This window comes from Cyprinodon tularosa, unplaced genomic scaffold (assembly GCF_016077235.1).
Source record: "Cyprinodon tularosa strain WSP-4 unplaced genomic scaffold, ASM1607723v1 ctg61, whole genome shotgun sequence".
Classification (NCBI taxonomy): Eukaryota; Metazoa; Chordata; class Actinopteri; order Cyprinodontiformes; family Cyprinodontidae; genus Cyprinodon; species Cyprinodon tularosa.
The window spans coordinates 405610-421201 of NW_024039352.1; the positions used below are offsets into that span (position 1 = coordinate 405610).

General features: G+C 40.2%; 1 protein-coding gene across 3 annotated transcripts in view; it reads left to right on the forward strand.

Moving 5' to 3' along the window:
* ehbp1 (EH domain binding protein 1) overlaps positions 1 to 15592 on the forward strand; it is a 186223-nt gene that overhangs the window by 73915 nt on the left and 96716 nt on the right. For all 3 annotated transcript variants that reach the window (XM_038307428.1, XM_038307430.1, XM_038307429.1), the window contains 2 exons: positions 10685 to 10863; positions 12627 to 12675. In XM_038307428.1, coding sequence (XP_038163356.1) covers positions 10685 to 10863; positions 12627 to 12675 — 228 coding nt within the window. The remainder of the gene's footprint in view (positions 1 to 10684; positions 10864 to 12626; positions 12676 to 15592) is intronic.

Genomic DNA, 15592 nt, shown 5'->3' on the forward strand with positions numbered 1-15592 from the left:
CTTGTGGGTCCTTCCAGCCAGTGACCACAGAGGCCACGGGTTTGAATGACATAGCAGCCCAAGAAGGGGTAACTTTATCTTAATCTGGCCTTAATCTGCCACCGTTCTCCAGGTGTGTGTGGGCTTAAACCAAGGCGGATCCAGGGTTCTGGGGTGAAGTTTAAGAGGACTTCGGCTGAAGAAAGAAGCCCGTGCACTTGAAAAGCCCTTGGACCTCCTGTCGGACTGAGACCTCCCGCATGTTCAAAAAACAGCTCTTTAGTTATGCCAATCCTTCTAGCCATCTTTGAGTGGCCCTCAGTTCATTTTTAATTGGATTAACCCAACCGTACTGCACTATTAAAAAAACACAGCAAATTATTTGATGAATAAGCCTTTGATATTCATGTTTAAATGAGGTGCAAGTGTTTGAGAGTATCTGGGGCCACACACAAACTCAAGATAAGGGAAGAGGAAATGAAAATGAGTGTTAAATAACGTGTTTTTTTTGTTGTTTTTTCAAGTTCCCTTCTTTACCCCCCTGTGTTGGATCCCCACATTGTGCTATTTAAAACAGTTGGAAAAATCAAATTTTCCATCAGATAATGAGTGGCAGCATTATATTTGATTGCTCTCAATCCTGTTCGGAGTTGATCTGATTGGCTAAAGATTTTACCATTTCGTCCTATTGTTGCATAGATTCCAAAATATAGATTTTTTACAATGGAGAATAAATTCAATTCAATTCAGTTTATTTATGTAGCGCCAATTCACAACACAGTTCAATCAAATTTTACAGTCAAATTGATTCAAAGTTTTGTATCTAAGGGAAACCAGCTGATTGCATCGACTCATCTGTTATTTTACTTAGCCTGCTGCTTTAAAAGAATGTTCTGGCTCTCAGGAATAAACTAATGTCAACAAATTAAAGGCTGCTGAAAGAAATGGAAGGTGCTTTGATCAATTATTTGAATTTAATGGTTACTAAAGTCTTTGATTTGTTTGGCTTAAACACTTTTTTATGGTAGCTTATCCATGAGTAATATGTTTTTCAAGTACCACCTTCTAGGCTGGCATAGAGTCATTAAAACAGGGGAAAAATGGCATTATCATGCATTTAAAGTGCATAATTAGTCCTATAAGATGGTGTAATTATGAGTTTTTAACATAAATAAACAAAGATCTCGAGAAGTTTGAACTCTGAGTGAGTTTTAGTTCATTATCCTCAGAACTCAACTCTTAACAGGTTGGAGTGAAGCAGTCTCTGAGGTAGACATGTTTCAGTTTTCCCCTTAAGACCCTTGTATTTTCTATGGGCAATGCAGTAAACGTTACGAAGGTAACAACTAAAACACTGTTTTAAGCAGTATTCTGTGCATAAACACTCCATTGAAACATATAATCTGGGCACTAGTTTGTTTCCATCAGCTTTTTCTAATGCAAATTATAAAGCATTGCCTTAGATAAGCTTGATGGTAATGGAAAAATTAAAAAAAAATCCCAAAAGTTCGCAAATATATTTTACGCTTGTTTGTAGGGTTGATGCCAAAATGGGAAATGGAAACACTTTTGTTGAATTAGTTCTGACATAGCAAGCTTTTACTCACATTACTGATCAGCTGTTCCCACTGTCAATGTCTTCCCAGATGCTGCTATTATGCACGTTATTACTAACTGACATGTTAAAGTTTTAACGCATTTGTTAAAACTTTCCTCCATTTCCTATTTTTTAAATTTTTAATAATTTGTGTAAAGCAGTTCTAAAGAACTCTTAGTAACCCCCCCACCCCCAAGTGGACAAAAGCTGTATGGGGCGTAGCGAGGTAAAATCCTGACCTCCCTGTCGTTTGCAGTTGGATTGAATTCAATTCTGTTTCCAGTTGTCATTTACAACGAATAGCGATGAGGTAATGAATCTAATTGTGGCGCAACAAAATCATATGATGATGATAAACAACAAACTTTTAACCCCCATTAATCTCTTTGTGTTGATTCCTGTTTCTGCTGTCTCCGTTTGCTCCTTCCTCAGTTTCCTCTGCTTATGTACAGTTCCTCCCCACTGCAGCGTCGTCCTTCAGTGTCTGTCTTGGTTGATGCATGTGTATTCTGATCAGGAGTCAACGGGGTGACTTTGTAATTATGTTCATTTTAATTGGCTGTGCTATCATCCCTCTCATCACTCGGGCACCCATGCCGTACTGGACAATGGTAGTATGTGGTGTTGGGGGTTTAGTGGCAGCTCTCCTAAGATCCACGTACACAAGCATCCTCCTTACCTACAGAACATAATTCCTGAAGTGGTCCCCCTAATGAGTTTTTGCTGCCCAGGCTTAGATTAATTGATCAATGGGGGTCTTATCGCCACGTCTGATCTCTGAATCCATTGCACCACTAATTTGTTTGTTTAGGATTGCATTTAAAGAAGATTAGTGCAATATAAATTTATAACAGCAGCTTGTTTTTAGAAGTGCCATTCTAATTTTTCTTAAAAGCTGATTGAGATTAAATCTAGAAGGTATAAAACACCAGGTTGAAGAGATCGGCCCCTAAAGAGAGTTTGTTTAGTTTACTTTCTTATCTTATGACACCTGCAGAGTCTGGACCCAAAGTTGAAGGAGGGATTTTATCTCCAAGTTAGTATCATCAGTTCATATGAGGTGAAACAAAAAAAAGAATGTCTGTGCTGAGAAAAAAAAAATCCACCCCTGATAATATCTAAAGGCCCGACATTCATAACTTCATACTGTCTTGTAACTTTGCTTGATTATTCTATTAGAGTTCTCTAGTTTGGTGCTTTTAAATGAAGTAGTTCAAAATGTTTTTCTGTAGGACAATGGCACCCAGATCCCCATAGAGAAGGGTTTAATCCTTCTCACCTTTTTCACCTCTAAACTGTTTTCATGTCTTATTATTATGACAGCAGCCATCAAGTCCAGGGTGGTATTGGTATTATTATTTATTTTATAGCAAAAGAACTTCAATTAATGTAATAAAAAAAAAAACTGGACGAACAACTGTTTTATTTAACATAAACAGGTAATACTTAAGTACAAGGATGTTTAGAGGTGTCCCTCTAGTAGTGGGCTCCTGATGGCTTTAAAAATTTTCAGCAGATTTACTCCTGAAAGCAGCTCTGATCTGTTTTGGTATCGTTCAGCTGTCTGAATGCCTCTCTGGGGACAGATTGGATCTACCTAGTGTGTAAAGGGCTGGTTATCCTCCCGCAGCGGTGTACCGCAGTGAGCTTGTTACTGATCATTTTGGTTTATATCCAATATTGAAGTATGGTCTGCGCTATGTTATTCCACGCCACAACACAAGAGGGTCAATAACGAACTAGCTGTGGGTCTAGATGCGGCAGAGGTGGTGAGGAAGTGGGGGCAAGTTTGTGCGACAACGGAGGGACATGAGGGCGAAAAAGAGCGGGGATCCAGGTGGAAAAAGGGTCGCAGCTTCACCACACTTCACTCTTCTAGCTGGTTCATCTTCATGACTCATTTTCCACAATGGCGGTCATACAAACAAAAGAAGCCGGTAAGGTACCAAACAGGAAATACGCATAGTGTAGAGCGGATGTAGATTTGACCAGTCAGAGGCCTCCTGTCGGCGGTCACCTTCAGTATTGGAGTTTCTGATGTCTGAGGAGACGACCTTGTTCCTGAGTATAAACCAGCCTTTAGAATCTCCTCCTCCATGATTCCTATCAGTATTGTGATGAACCAAAGCTTTGGCATTTAAACAGACCCTCATCTTAGTGGAGCCACCACCGTGCTTCATTGTTGCATACAGTCTCTGCATCAGCGTAACCTAAATGCAGATCTGGTAAAAAGTATTAGTAGTGCTTAATGTATTAATTTCAGTCATTAAAAAGAATGATTGAAATGCTTCATTGAAAGACCAGAATTAATGTTTCAGACAGATAATGAATTAAACCAGCCTGCAGGTGTAAATATTTATTATTCCACCTGTTAAAGGACCTGAAACCATCAAGCCTGACTTTACTCATCTTCTGCATGTACAGTCACATTAATGCACACTCACTTTCTCTTCGGAGCGACTCTGAAAGGGAAGCCCCCTCCTCCGTGTGATTATGAGCGTAAAGCGATATTTCCTTTGTATGTTAATGTGTGTTATTTTTCACGCTACATTCCCTCCCCTCTCCTGTTCCGTCCTTACCCCCCTCCTCATTTTCTTATTGTTCCATCCACTCCACATCTCCATTTACATAATTGAACTTTTGATTAGACTAGGTCCCATCCCCTCTGCCTCTCGTGAAGGCGACGGATGAAATCAAACACACAATTTCATGGCTAAGATGACGTGAGGTGATCATTCACGTTTCCACTCTGTTTTCTCCTCGCTAATTTGAGGACGTCAGACTTATGAAGCCCAGATTAAGGAAAGTGCTTGTTTTGATTGAAGGTGCAATAAAATAAATACCAAGCAGCATCGGAGCTAGCCATTTAGACCTGTTTTTTCGCAGCAGGTGGGATGATAATGAATATTTTACAGTGTTTATGCTTATATCTGAAATAGTGTCTGTAAGTCTCCTGTATGAAAGACTGTAATCCATTAAGGAGATATTCTCAGTGTCTCCCTTTGTACAATCCTGTCCATCTATTTGAACCCCTCTCCTTAAACTGATTGCCATTTAAAGTAAGTCTGTGTTTATATACACGTTGCAGTATGTATCTGTCTAGATGGGCTTTTTTTTTTTCTCCCTTCCTTTTCTTTTTTTTCGCTCTAGGCTCCCTTGAGCGGATTACAAGTTTTAAAGAGTATGAGATTCAACACCTCCTCAAATCTGACACTCTGACACTGCTTTGAAGGCTCGAAAGTGAGATTGGAAAGACACGGAAGCTCTTGTCTCTGCACGGAGTCGTGGGTTTATGTCATTGGTTTGAGGCCAGTTAAGTTTCCATTGAAGCGTCATGCCCTAGAGGGAGAGACAAAGCTGCCACTTAAAGCATTTGACTTGTATCTTTTTTATGTCTCCGAAAGGCCAGTTTCAATCGCTCCAACACTTTGAACTCCTGTAGCTGCAGAGTTTTTATTTTTGTTTTAAACTACATGTTTGTCAATCTCTGTTTCAACCAATAGGATTGCTTTGTTCCTGATGAAAGACCTAATGTAACCTATGGAAACATGACAGTAAAACTTTGTCAATGACATAAATACCACAGTTCTTGACTTGCTGATGCTGCAACAGGCGAGCTTTGGGTTGTTGAGTTAGAAGCTTATAAAACAGCAAATGGGAATTCCTGGAATCTCAGGTCTACCTGCACCTCTTAAAATGTTCTCTTTCTGCAATGGCCAGTTTTCACCAGTAGGGGGTCCATGGGACTGTGGGGAACTGGCTCCATCAACATTTTTTTTTGTTTTCAAATATTTAGCAAAATTGAAATAAAAAAATTTCAAATCAACTTTACTATATTTCACCTTGAAGTTTTTAGTCTTTAACATTTTAACAGAAACATATTTCTCGAATGAGTTTGGACATAGCAAGCATTTACCTCGCAAGGCTGACCAGCTGTTTCTGCTGCCTCTGTCCTGAATACACCATTAGACTTAGACTTATACAACTTTTATTGTCATTTCATATTGAGTATGCCATATTAAATTTTGTTTTGTTCAGCTCTCATAACATTTCCATTCCCTAAAGTGCAACAGTGATCAAATGTAAACAGTGTGTGAGAAAAAAAAACACGGTGCAAAAAAACGCATTGATATGGAAGTTCAGAGGCTTAAATAAGAATGGTGCAAATATGCAGAATTTGGTTTGGAGCTGTCAGTGTGATGCAGAGTCTGTGACATGATTTAGAGTTTTTTTAACAGTTCAGCTGTCTAATGGCGGTGGGTAATAAGCTGTTACAGAATCTGCAGGACCTGCATCGGATGCTGCGAAGCGTCTTCCCAGAGGGCAGCAGGGAGAACTGTTCATGGTTGGGTTCGGGAGGGGTCATGATGATGTTATGGGCTCGGGACACGCAGCGCTGGGATGAAATGTCTTTAATGGAGGGAACTATTATTATGACATGATGAAGACCTGGTTCCATTACTCATGTGAGGTCAGCGCTAGGCTAGTTTATTTCTATAACCAAAGAAAACAGTAAGCTGTACATAAGAATAAAACATAGAAAAATCCTGTTCCGTGGCATAAAGGTAACAGAGATAATTAGTGAATAAAGCCTCTACTTACTGTTTATTACAGCTGGTATGACAACATTACACTCTGCATCGCCTGGTTGAATCCCTCCAATAGACAGAAATGTATATAATTAGTATTTTCTTTAAAGCTGGAGCAAACTATTATTTAGTTAATCGAATAATCTGTTACTTAGACAGAAAACAGCACCTTAAAGAAGATTTTATAGACTTTAAAGCAAGTGAAGCCAATTGGTCACCCCCCCCCCCCCCCCCCCCCCCCCCCCCCCCCCCCCCCCCCCACTCCAGCTAAACCACAGGAAATGGGGATCAACTACCTGCTGGAAATTCTCAGAGATGTCTCCGTGCTCGCCTCAGACATATTGGCTTTAGATCTTGGCCTCTGTGTGACTACTAGCTTAAGTAAAATGGCTTCAGTGTCAACGAACTTAAATGAATTACGTTCTAACATTTTAAAAGAACCTTTTAAATCTAAATGTACCTTTTTTACACAGTAACGCCATGTTAGATCAGAGCTCGTCCAAACAGCAGGCCTGACAGGAAGTCCAACGCCTCCATCACCTGCTTACCTCCTATCTGTACGAGCTTCACCCTCTGCTCCCACACCCACCTCTTCCTTCAATGTTCCCTCTCTCTCTTCCTTTCTCTGCCCCCTTAGATGTATGTTGTTGACACGGAGGGATGAGGAATAATGGAATCTCTTGTCAGTGGCTTGTATTTTCTGCCCGGACTGTTCAGGCTGTGTATAATAGTAGCAGCGGCGAAGGAAGAGGGGAGGTTATGTGCCACTGATAGTAATGAAGGTTGCCTTTTCATTTTTTAATATGGGACGTTTGTGGGCCGAGGCAATGCTCTCCGCTAATCCTACCCTTGAGCCGAGCTAGCTACACGGATGCATCAGCCTTACACACACACACACACCCCGATAAAACACACTCGCACAATCATTCACACACCTTCCTTAAGGCGAGACAGCGGACTGTTTGATAAGTCAGGGTGCATTTCTGCTCCTCATGAAAATTTCACTCCCGCCCCCCGTGTTTGTGTCTTAAGGAAATACAGCCGGCTCCTGTTACAGACGATATGGTATTTGTTTAATATTTGATGCATTTGAAAGCTTGAGTGACTGGCTGCTGCGTTTTTGTAAACCTTTATCAGAAACGAGTAAATGGAACAGGCTGCACTGCAGATTGAGAAAATGATGGCGGTTCTGGGGCCGTGATGAACTGCTGGCGTCATGCTCCTGTCACAGGTTAGATACTGTGTCACTACTGGTTTCGTAGAAAAACTAATGAAGCGTATTCTGACAAAAACAGGGCGTATTTAGACGCATTAATCCACAGACTTTCAGTAATTCAATGTGACTGAATGTGATAAACCAGCAGAAGGTGTTGCATTGTTATGAAATGTAATGAGGGAGAATGATGCGTGGTTAGTGAACTGTTGCACGTGTTTGGGTTCTACCAGTTCTCTGAGGTGCTTAAATCTACCTTCTATGCAACCAATTGGCTTCTGTCTTTATAAAAACAGCTGCAGACACAAATAAGGCCAGAAGAAAGCCTGTTTTATTAGTCTTACCTAAAGCACAAAACATGGCTGAAGGTCCCCTAATCAGATTGGGATTAAAATCAAACTTCCTAGTCACTGCATATAGGAAAACCTGAACACCTTATGGCCTAATAATATAGGCAACAGTATGGTGTGGGGATTGTTTTTCCCTCAGCAGAGACTTGCTACCAGGTTGGACCTGAGATAAGAGCAGTTTGAAGCTGCCAGAGGTGTGAGCCTGGAACAGAACAGGAGAAAGAACCATCAATATGCTATGTTGATTTAAGCATTAACATGGCAAATGGGTAAATGGCATGTACTTATATAGCGCGTTTATTCAGGTTAGGAGACCTGAACAACACATTCATTCACCCACACACTCACACACTGATGGTGGCAAGCTACATTGTAGCCACAGCTGCCCTGGGGCTCACTGACAGAAGCGAGGCTGCCGTACACTGGCGCCACCGGGCCCTCTGACCACCATCAGTAGACAATGCAGGTGAAGTGTCTTGCCCAAGGACACAACGACAATGAAAGTCGGAGTCGGGGCTTGAACCGTCAACCCTTTGATTACAGGGCAAACTCCTACATCCAACGCCACTGTCGCCCCTTTATTTTCACATGTATGTGAATGGCCTGTGTGATTTAAGTATCTGTGTGAAGACTTGAAGGCCACCGTTAACAGATTCTTCTGAATTAATCTTGCAGAAAATGAACCATTTCAAATTAATAGATCAACTTAATCATCTCCTTAATCATGTGTTATTCTTGTAAAGATTAGAGAATATTAGCTGTTGTAATTCATTTGAGGGATATGTATGGTAACAGACTGCTAATCAATATCATTAGAAAATACGTCCTGTAGACTAAACTCTGATCCAGACCCACTTTGCATTCTGGGTGATGTAGAAAGAGGAAACCATTTAGCCTGTAAACCTCTCATTAATAGGCAGAGCAAGGCTGCAGGCAGGGCAGACCACTTTTTAAAGGTTAAAGGTTACATTTAGGCGTAAGGTTTAAACTCCACCTGATTCCCCCTGGTCTTTATTTCGAGTATCTAAAACAAAACTCATCAGTAATTGATATCTGCCTGAATTAAAATGTTCTATCATGTTCCACCCTTTTTACACTTATTGACCAAAAGAAAACAAGTTCATGAGCCATCTTCTTTTTTTATTTTTTGTTAGCTGGTATGTTTGTTTAGTTTCCATTTTCTGTGGCTTGCTAACTTTTCTGTCAGTAAGTATGCCTAACCTGTGTTTTTCTATTGTTTTTGTTTTGTTTTCTTCCTTCTGGCGGCGTTATTAAAGCTGCCGGGTAGGGTGCAGGGTCTGCAGCACTGAAGTGTGCTGTGTGTCTTAATTGCTTTAATAGCACCTGGTCTCTAATCCCAGGTAATTAGAGTGCTCAAATTAGACAGCTACTTTCAACCGTCTCTTGAAAAAGCCTGGAGGAAGACCCCTCCATGCCGAAGCTCTCATTTCACCAGCACACACATAGAGCCCAATGAAACATTGAGATGCAGATATAGAAACAGATATTGTGCTGATTTAAAAATTAGCTTAATGATAAAGATTTTTTTTATTTTGTGAAAATCCGACCTTTTTCCAATACTTATCCACTTCCTCCATTTTCGTTGTCTTTCTGCATTTTATTTTGCGGCTCGAATGTTCCGTCGGAGCCTCTGAAACGTGTTTGAAGAAGCTGTGGGGAAAGGTTAAGGCCCTCTTTTAAAGATGAGCCGGAAATGTCAAGTGTCTGCCCCTCAGGCTCCCTGTACTAAGGCTGCAACAGGGATCTGCATCACTAACACACACAGACACTCTGATACGAAGGTTGGAAATAACTGCTAGTGACGTCCTTTATTTTCTGTCATTTCTTACTGACTCTCTTCAGTCTTTGATATTGTGGTTAAAGGTTAAACATCAACTAACTGGCAGATTATTCTCAATTAGTTCCACTAATATTTCAAATAGGTTTCTTTATTTACTTGAAGCATGTCAGATTTTAACATTGAGCTAACTGGCTGTAAAGATCCTGCATATTTTGACATAATCATAGTTTGATGAATTTTATTTAAAATTTCACTTCAATTCTGAAGTTTTATTTTCAGATTGTGTAGTAGTGCAAAGATGCCAACAGAGGGCGATAGTCGGCCAGCCACAGCATTCTCTGTTAGGGACCAGAGTCCCAGGCAGACAGGCCTCAGCTGGGAGCCTGGAATAAATGTTTTTTTTGTTTCTTTATAAGTGTTTATTGCTATTTACATTTTTTTTTTTGTATATTTCAACCAAATACGAATAACTTTCAGGAGTAAAAATGTGTTTATTTAGGTTAAAACAAATCTATTAAATTTCTGTAGTTCTTATACAACTTTGAAAAGTTCTCAAAGACAATAGCCAAATGTGTTTTCCCATTCAGTTGTTCTGTTCACTAAAAGCTATCGTCTTGGTCTCAGTGCAGACAAAACCTGAACTGTTTCTGCTGTAAAACTAATAAAATGAACTCTCTATTATTGTAGTTTTATTATTTCTCCATAGTGATCAAAGAGAATAACGCAGCTGTTACTGTCCTTGTCACTAGATCAGTGAATATCCATCTGATTCAGCGTCAGCTCGGCTGCCTCCACAATACCAAGTATTCGTGGGAGAGTAAAGGCTTCTTATGGTGAAAGCGTTCAGCCCAGATAAGGCTTCAAAGGCGAAGCTAATTAATAAGATGTTTACATTATTCACGGTCATACGCTGCTTCCTGAATGACCCTCCAGTAGGGTGTGTGAAAGCTCATTATGTGCCAGGATGGCGTGCTAATTGATTGAGCAATGGTGGAGTAAAACATTTCACTGAAAAATAAAGATTTTATTGTCATCTGAAGGGAGAATGCAGAAATGACAAACAATATGCCACGCAAGATTATTGAATATGTGCTCAGTTTGTGTTGCATTAGAACATAAATATTTTAATTCCTTTCCTCTTGTCTCTGCCTGCAGCCCAGCCCTGCCCCAAGTCCGGTTCTGGGAGGGAAACCCAACGCCAGCCAATCCCTGCTGGCCTGGTGCCGTGAGGTCACCAAGAACTACCGCGGGGTGAAGATCACCAACTTCACCACCTCCTGGAGGAACGGACTGGCCTTCTGTGCCATTCTGCACCATTTCAGGCCGGACCTCATGTACGACTAACACGGAAACTGAAGCTTATTTTCTGCAGAAAATCATTTATTAGAAGGCATAAAGTGGGCGGCAGCTGGTTTAAATATTCCAAAGCATTTTTAAATATTCCAAGGTCACACTAGAAAACATATGATATATATAGGGTTCCTACACAGCCTGGAAGAGTCTTTAAAAATATAAAATCTCCTCGACCATTTTCCAGATCTCAAGTATAGAAGCCATAAGCTTAAATGTGGGAAAATTGCTTCTTCCATTTTTTTTTTATTCCCTAAAAAACAATAGGGCTGCATCTTTTCACACTGGTTTAGGCTTGCTTTTCCATGACACACCTCAGTTTTAACATCTGACCTATCAGCTTTTAGGTTGTTAGATCATTGACTAAATGCCAGATTACTCATACATAAAAAGGAGTCATTTTAGCACTATTTTGGGCTTTAGTACATTTGAAATGCAGGTTTAACACAGCCCTTTGTTCAGGTGAAAATTGGTCTGGTTAGAATACCAACAAAAACCCACTAAAAGACGCTGCAAATGAGCATTAGTCTGCTTCACAGTTGGAAGCTTCAGCCCTTATTTTGAAAGTCTAAACATTTAGAAATTACTCCAGAACAATAATTAGTCCAATGATATAAGACTTAACTCTATTGTCTTCAGAAAGTACAGATTTTAGGAACTAGTTACCTTTGAAGTAGTTAAATATTTCTTTGAGTTTTAGAAAATCGTCAGTAAAAATGTTGAAATTTAATCAGAAATGTTTGGAGATGTGAAAGTTTCTTAGGATTTTGCTGCATGATGCTGTTATAAGGCGTTTAGTTTTACCAATTATTTTATTGGATTTCTGTTGTATAAAGACCTTTAAATGAGAAACCAGGAGTGTTCAGGAGTGACTGCAACACTCTCCCTTCCCCTACCTGTTGCTGCACAGTGATGGCCAGCTAAAAAAAAGGAAGCTGGGATTTTCAGAAAATTTAGCTCCTTAGAAACATTTCTGAGAAAACAAAATGGTTATGATGCAGAACAGCTACAGATGATATTCACAACTTATAAAGTCAAAAATATTCCCAATCATTTAAATCCTTCTTTTCATAAAGATGTAGGTCATGTAAAACAGAAATTCTCCTGCTAAATAGTATAACATCCTTTATTTATTATATTAATAATAAAGGGAACAGACAATGGTGAAATAAATCTAACTGTAGCTAAAACGATAATGATCTTCAAGATCTGTTAATGTTTATTATCTTGAACACTTGAAAATGCCAGGTTTTAAGACAATAGTAAACAATATTCTAAACTAATTTTATTGTGGAAAGTAGAAGAGTTATTCAAGTAGAAATAATGCATACCTAATGAACCTGTAGAAGGACTTGGATTAAATCATGTTTTTTTTTAATTCTCTCTTAAATTTGGATGGAAATAAGGTTATTTGGTTAAACGTGTTGTTTTTACTGGAGCTTATCAGACCATGAGGATCTTTACCAGGCCTGTGCCAGGAGCACACATATACAAGATAGTTTATTGAAACTCTGCTCTGTGAGCATTTATATATATATATATATATGTGTGTGTGTGTGTGTTTTTATGCCCTCCAGTGAGTTATTTTTACACGTTTTCCACTCTATTAGTTCTGTTGATTACTCTGCTCTGAAATTGCATGTTACCGTTCTAATACCATTACATGTGACGCATATTTAAACTCATCTGTTCCTCCACTGTGCTGCTCTGTTTACCGTTCTCCCCTTCCTCCCCACTGTTCTTTCAGAGACTACAAGTCGCTCAATCCTCAGGATATTAAAGAAAACAACAAAAAGGTAAGAGGCAGCCACCGCTGGGCTCTTCTCAGCACACACCTCCCCTCCCATCCTCCTCTCCATTTGGTCTTATTTAGAGACCTGCCCATTAATCCCAGGATGAAGTGTGTTTGCATCTTTACACAGTTTGAGTGGAGGATGGTGGCAACGCGTGACATGACGAGCGAATGTGTGTAATGGTAGAGATACGCTTTGGTGCCAGCGTGTTAAAAATGTCCACTCCTGCTGCGACGTGTGTACCTGTGTCCAAAGCAGGACTTAGTCACCTGGTGGAAGTGGGGGGGGGGTATCTGCTTCAGGTTTGTCGGTAGAGAAGCTAGTGGTGTCATCAGACTTGGTGCCGGAATCCAAGCTGCTCGGATACTATATTTTCACTTCTAGCTGCATTAACTATGACCCACACTTCATTTTCTAATGGGCCTTATTAGGATTCATATGTTAGTCTTTTTTTCCTTTTTTAATGTGGTTGATTTGTGTTTAAACAGGAGCCTCCAAAGTAAGGTTCAGAAACACTGGGAGGTCACAAGATGTCTAGCGAGGTGTTTTATGGTTCCTCGGGATGTGACCCCTGAGGGGTACGGAGAGCTAAGATGGAAAAAGTTAGACAGCTATATCTATATGATACATTTAACCAAATATTTATTTAATACATTTTTATTTTTTGAATGGTGCATTAAATTATGAAATTCAGAATTAGATCATTATCATGCTAATAAAGTCATATTTGTGGGGAGTGGCGGCCTAGTGGTTAGGGCATAGAGCTTCAAATCATGAGGTTCTGAGTTCGAGCCCCACTCCCACAGACTGCCACTCTGGGTCCCTGAGCAAGACCCTTAACCTTAGAGGTTTGAGTTTTTAGAATAACTCAGAATGCATGAAAATTCCACCGATTTTTACCAATATAGACATGTTAGATAGCATTGGAAAGCTTGGATTCTCCACAATTCAACCACCAAGATAATTTTATGGACACAGCGAGCACCACAGCACAATTAACACAGGTATAGCAGCATGGGAAAATATAAACCTGACAAAGCTGATACGACAACATACCTTTGAAGGCATCCAGAAGCTGTCTTATAAATCCAACCTTCAATTGTTTACACTACATTCGTCCATAAGGGTCCACAGATTAAAAGTAATCCAGCATATTCGTAATAAAAATATTCCATGATGAGAAAATCGGCCATAACATCCGGTTGTTGACATCAGAAAAGTTGGCTGGTCATAGCTTATTATCAACATCTTGCTAATATTCACTTCCTAATACTTATTTCCTCAGTTGTTAGCATGCAATGTTTGGTATGGTTCTTTACATCATCTTCTCATCTACAAGACACAAGTGTCTGCATATATGTATGACGCGATTTGAGTGAGAAATAATCCCCGAAATCTCACTTCCGGTTCACTTCGGGTTCACTTCCTCTGCCGGGCGGGCCATTTTTAAAAACCGAGGAACAACTACAATGGAAAACTACGACGAAAGGTTAATCGGTCTTTTTGCAACTCCATTAACAGAACCTGTTCCTCTTCGATGTCTAGCAACTCTAGATCAATCTCAGTGACCATGATATCTTGCAGACGCACCATAATTTTTTTTGGAAGATAAACACTCCCGCCCACGGCGCCAAAGTTCTCGTGACCATCCGTCGAAGTTCTCGCGAGTTCTCCAATAGGCTCCCCCTTGCACTTTGGCGGGAAACTGCTGTGCGTCCCTAAAAATTACAGAACGACGGTGCAGAAGCATACCAGCAAAACTGGCTCGCCACCAGACCCAAGCAATCTGCCCTTAAGGATGATGATACGTCACATATTTGAGAAGTTGATTGTTCATTTTAATGTGCTTTTTATATTCTATCAAAAATGCAAAGAGAAAACGAGTAAGATGGATTTCAAGTGTTTGTAATCATTCTGCACAAATAGAAAATATCACTGCATGAATTTATTTGGTTAGAATAAAGAAATGTGTAGAAACACACATTAATCTCTCTGCCCTAATATGCTCCATAATTCCAGTGTGTCTCTTAAAGGAATAGTACACCCAAAACATAATTAGCCTTCATTTTCTACTCACCCCCATGCTGAACAACACTCTGGAGTACTTTTTTGATATCTCAAATGCATCTGGAGATCTGGGAGGCTTCTTGCTGTCTGCTGACATTCAAATAATGGAGGTCTATGGTGCCCGAGACAGAAAGGTCCATAAAAGTCCACAAAAAACGTGTCAATATTCCTCCATACTGCTCATCCAATGCATTCCAAGTGTCCTGAGTGGGTAGCATCCAGAATTTACTCGAAACGAAGTCATTTAGAATGTTTTTAGAGCATAAACAGTAGTGTATAGGATTTCCTGAAAGCGCGCACATGTGCGCTCACGACGCTATGGAAGCCGGTGAACCAAACCAGCGCATTCAGCTCGGCAAAGAACTCATGCTCTTCCTCAACACTGAAGTCCTCAGACATTTTTCTTTCGTTGTTTCTTTCTTTACACAGGTAAACAGCACATTTCTTCTTCTACGCTTGCATTATCGGCAGAGCAGACGCTGAATGCGCACTTTCATCTGGTTTGGTCTGCCGGCTTCCGTAGCGTCGTGATCGCGCATGTGCGCGCTTTCAGGAAATCCTATACACTACTGTTTATGCTCTTAAAAACATTCTAAATGACTTCGTTTCGAGTAAATTCTGGATGCTACCCACTCAGGACACTTGGAATACATTGGACGAGCAGTATGGAGGAATATTGACACGTTTTTTGTGGACTTTTATGGACCTTTCTGCCTCGGGCGCCATGGACCTCCATTATTTGAATGTCAGCAGACAGCAAGAAGCCTCCCAGATCTCCAGATGCATTTGAGATATCAAAAAAGTACCCCAGAGTGTTGGTCAGCATGGGGGTGAGTAGAAAATGAAGGCTAAT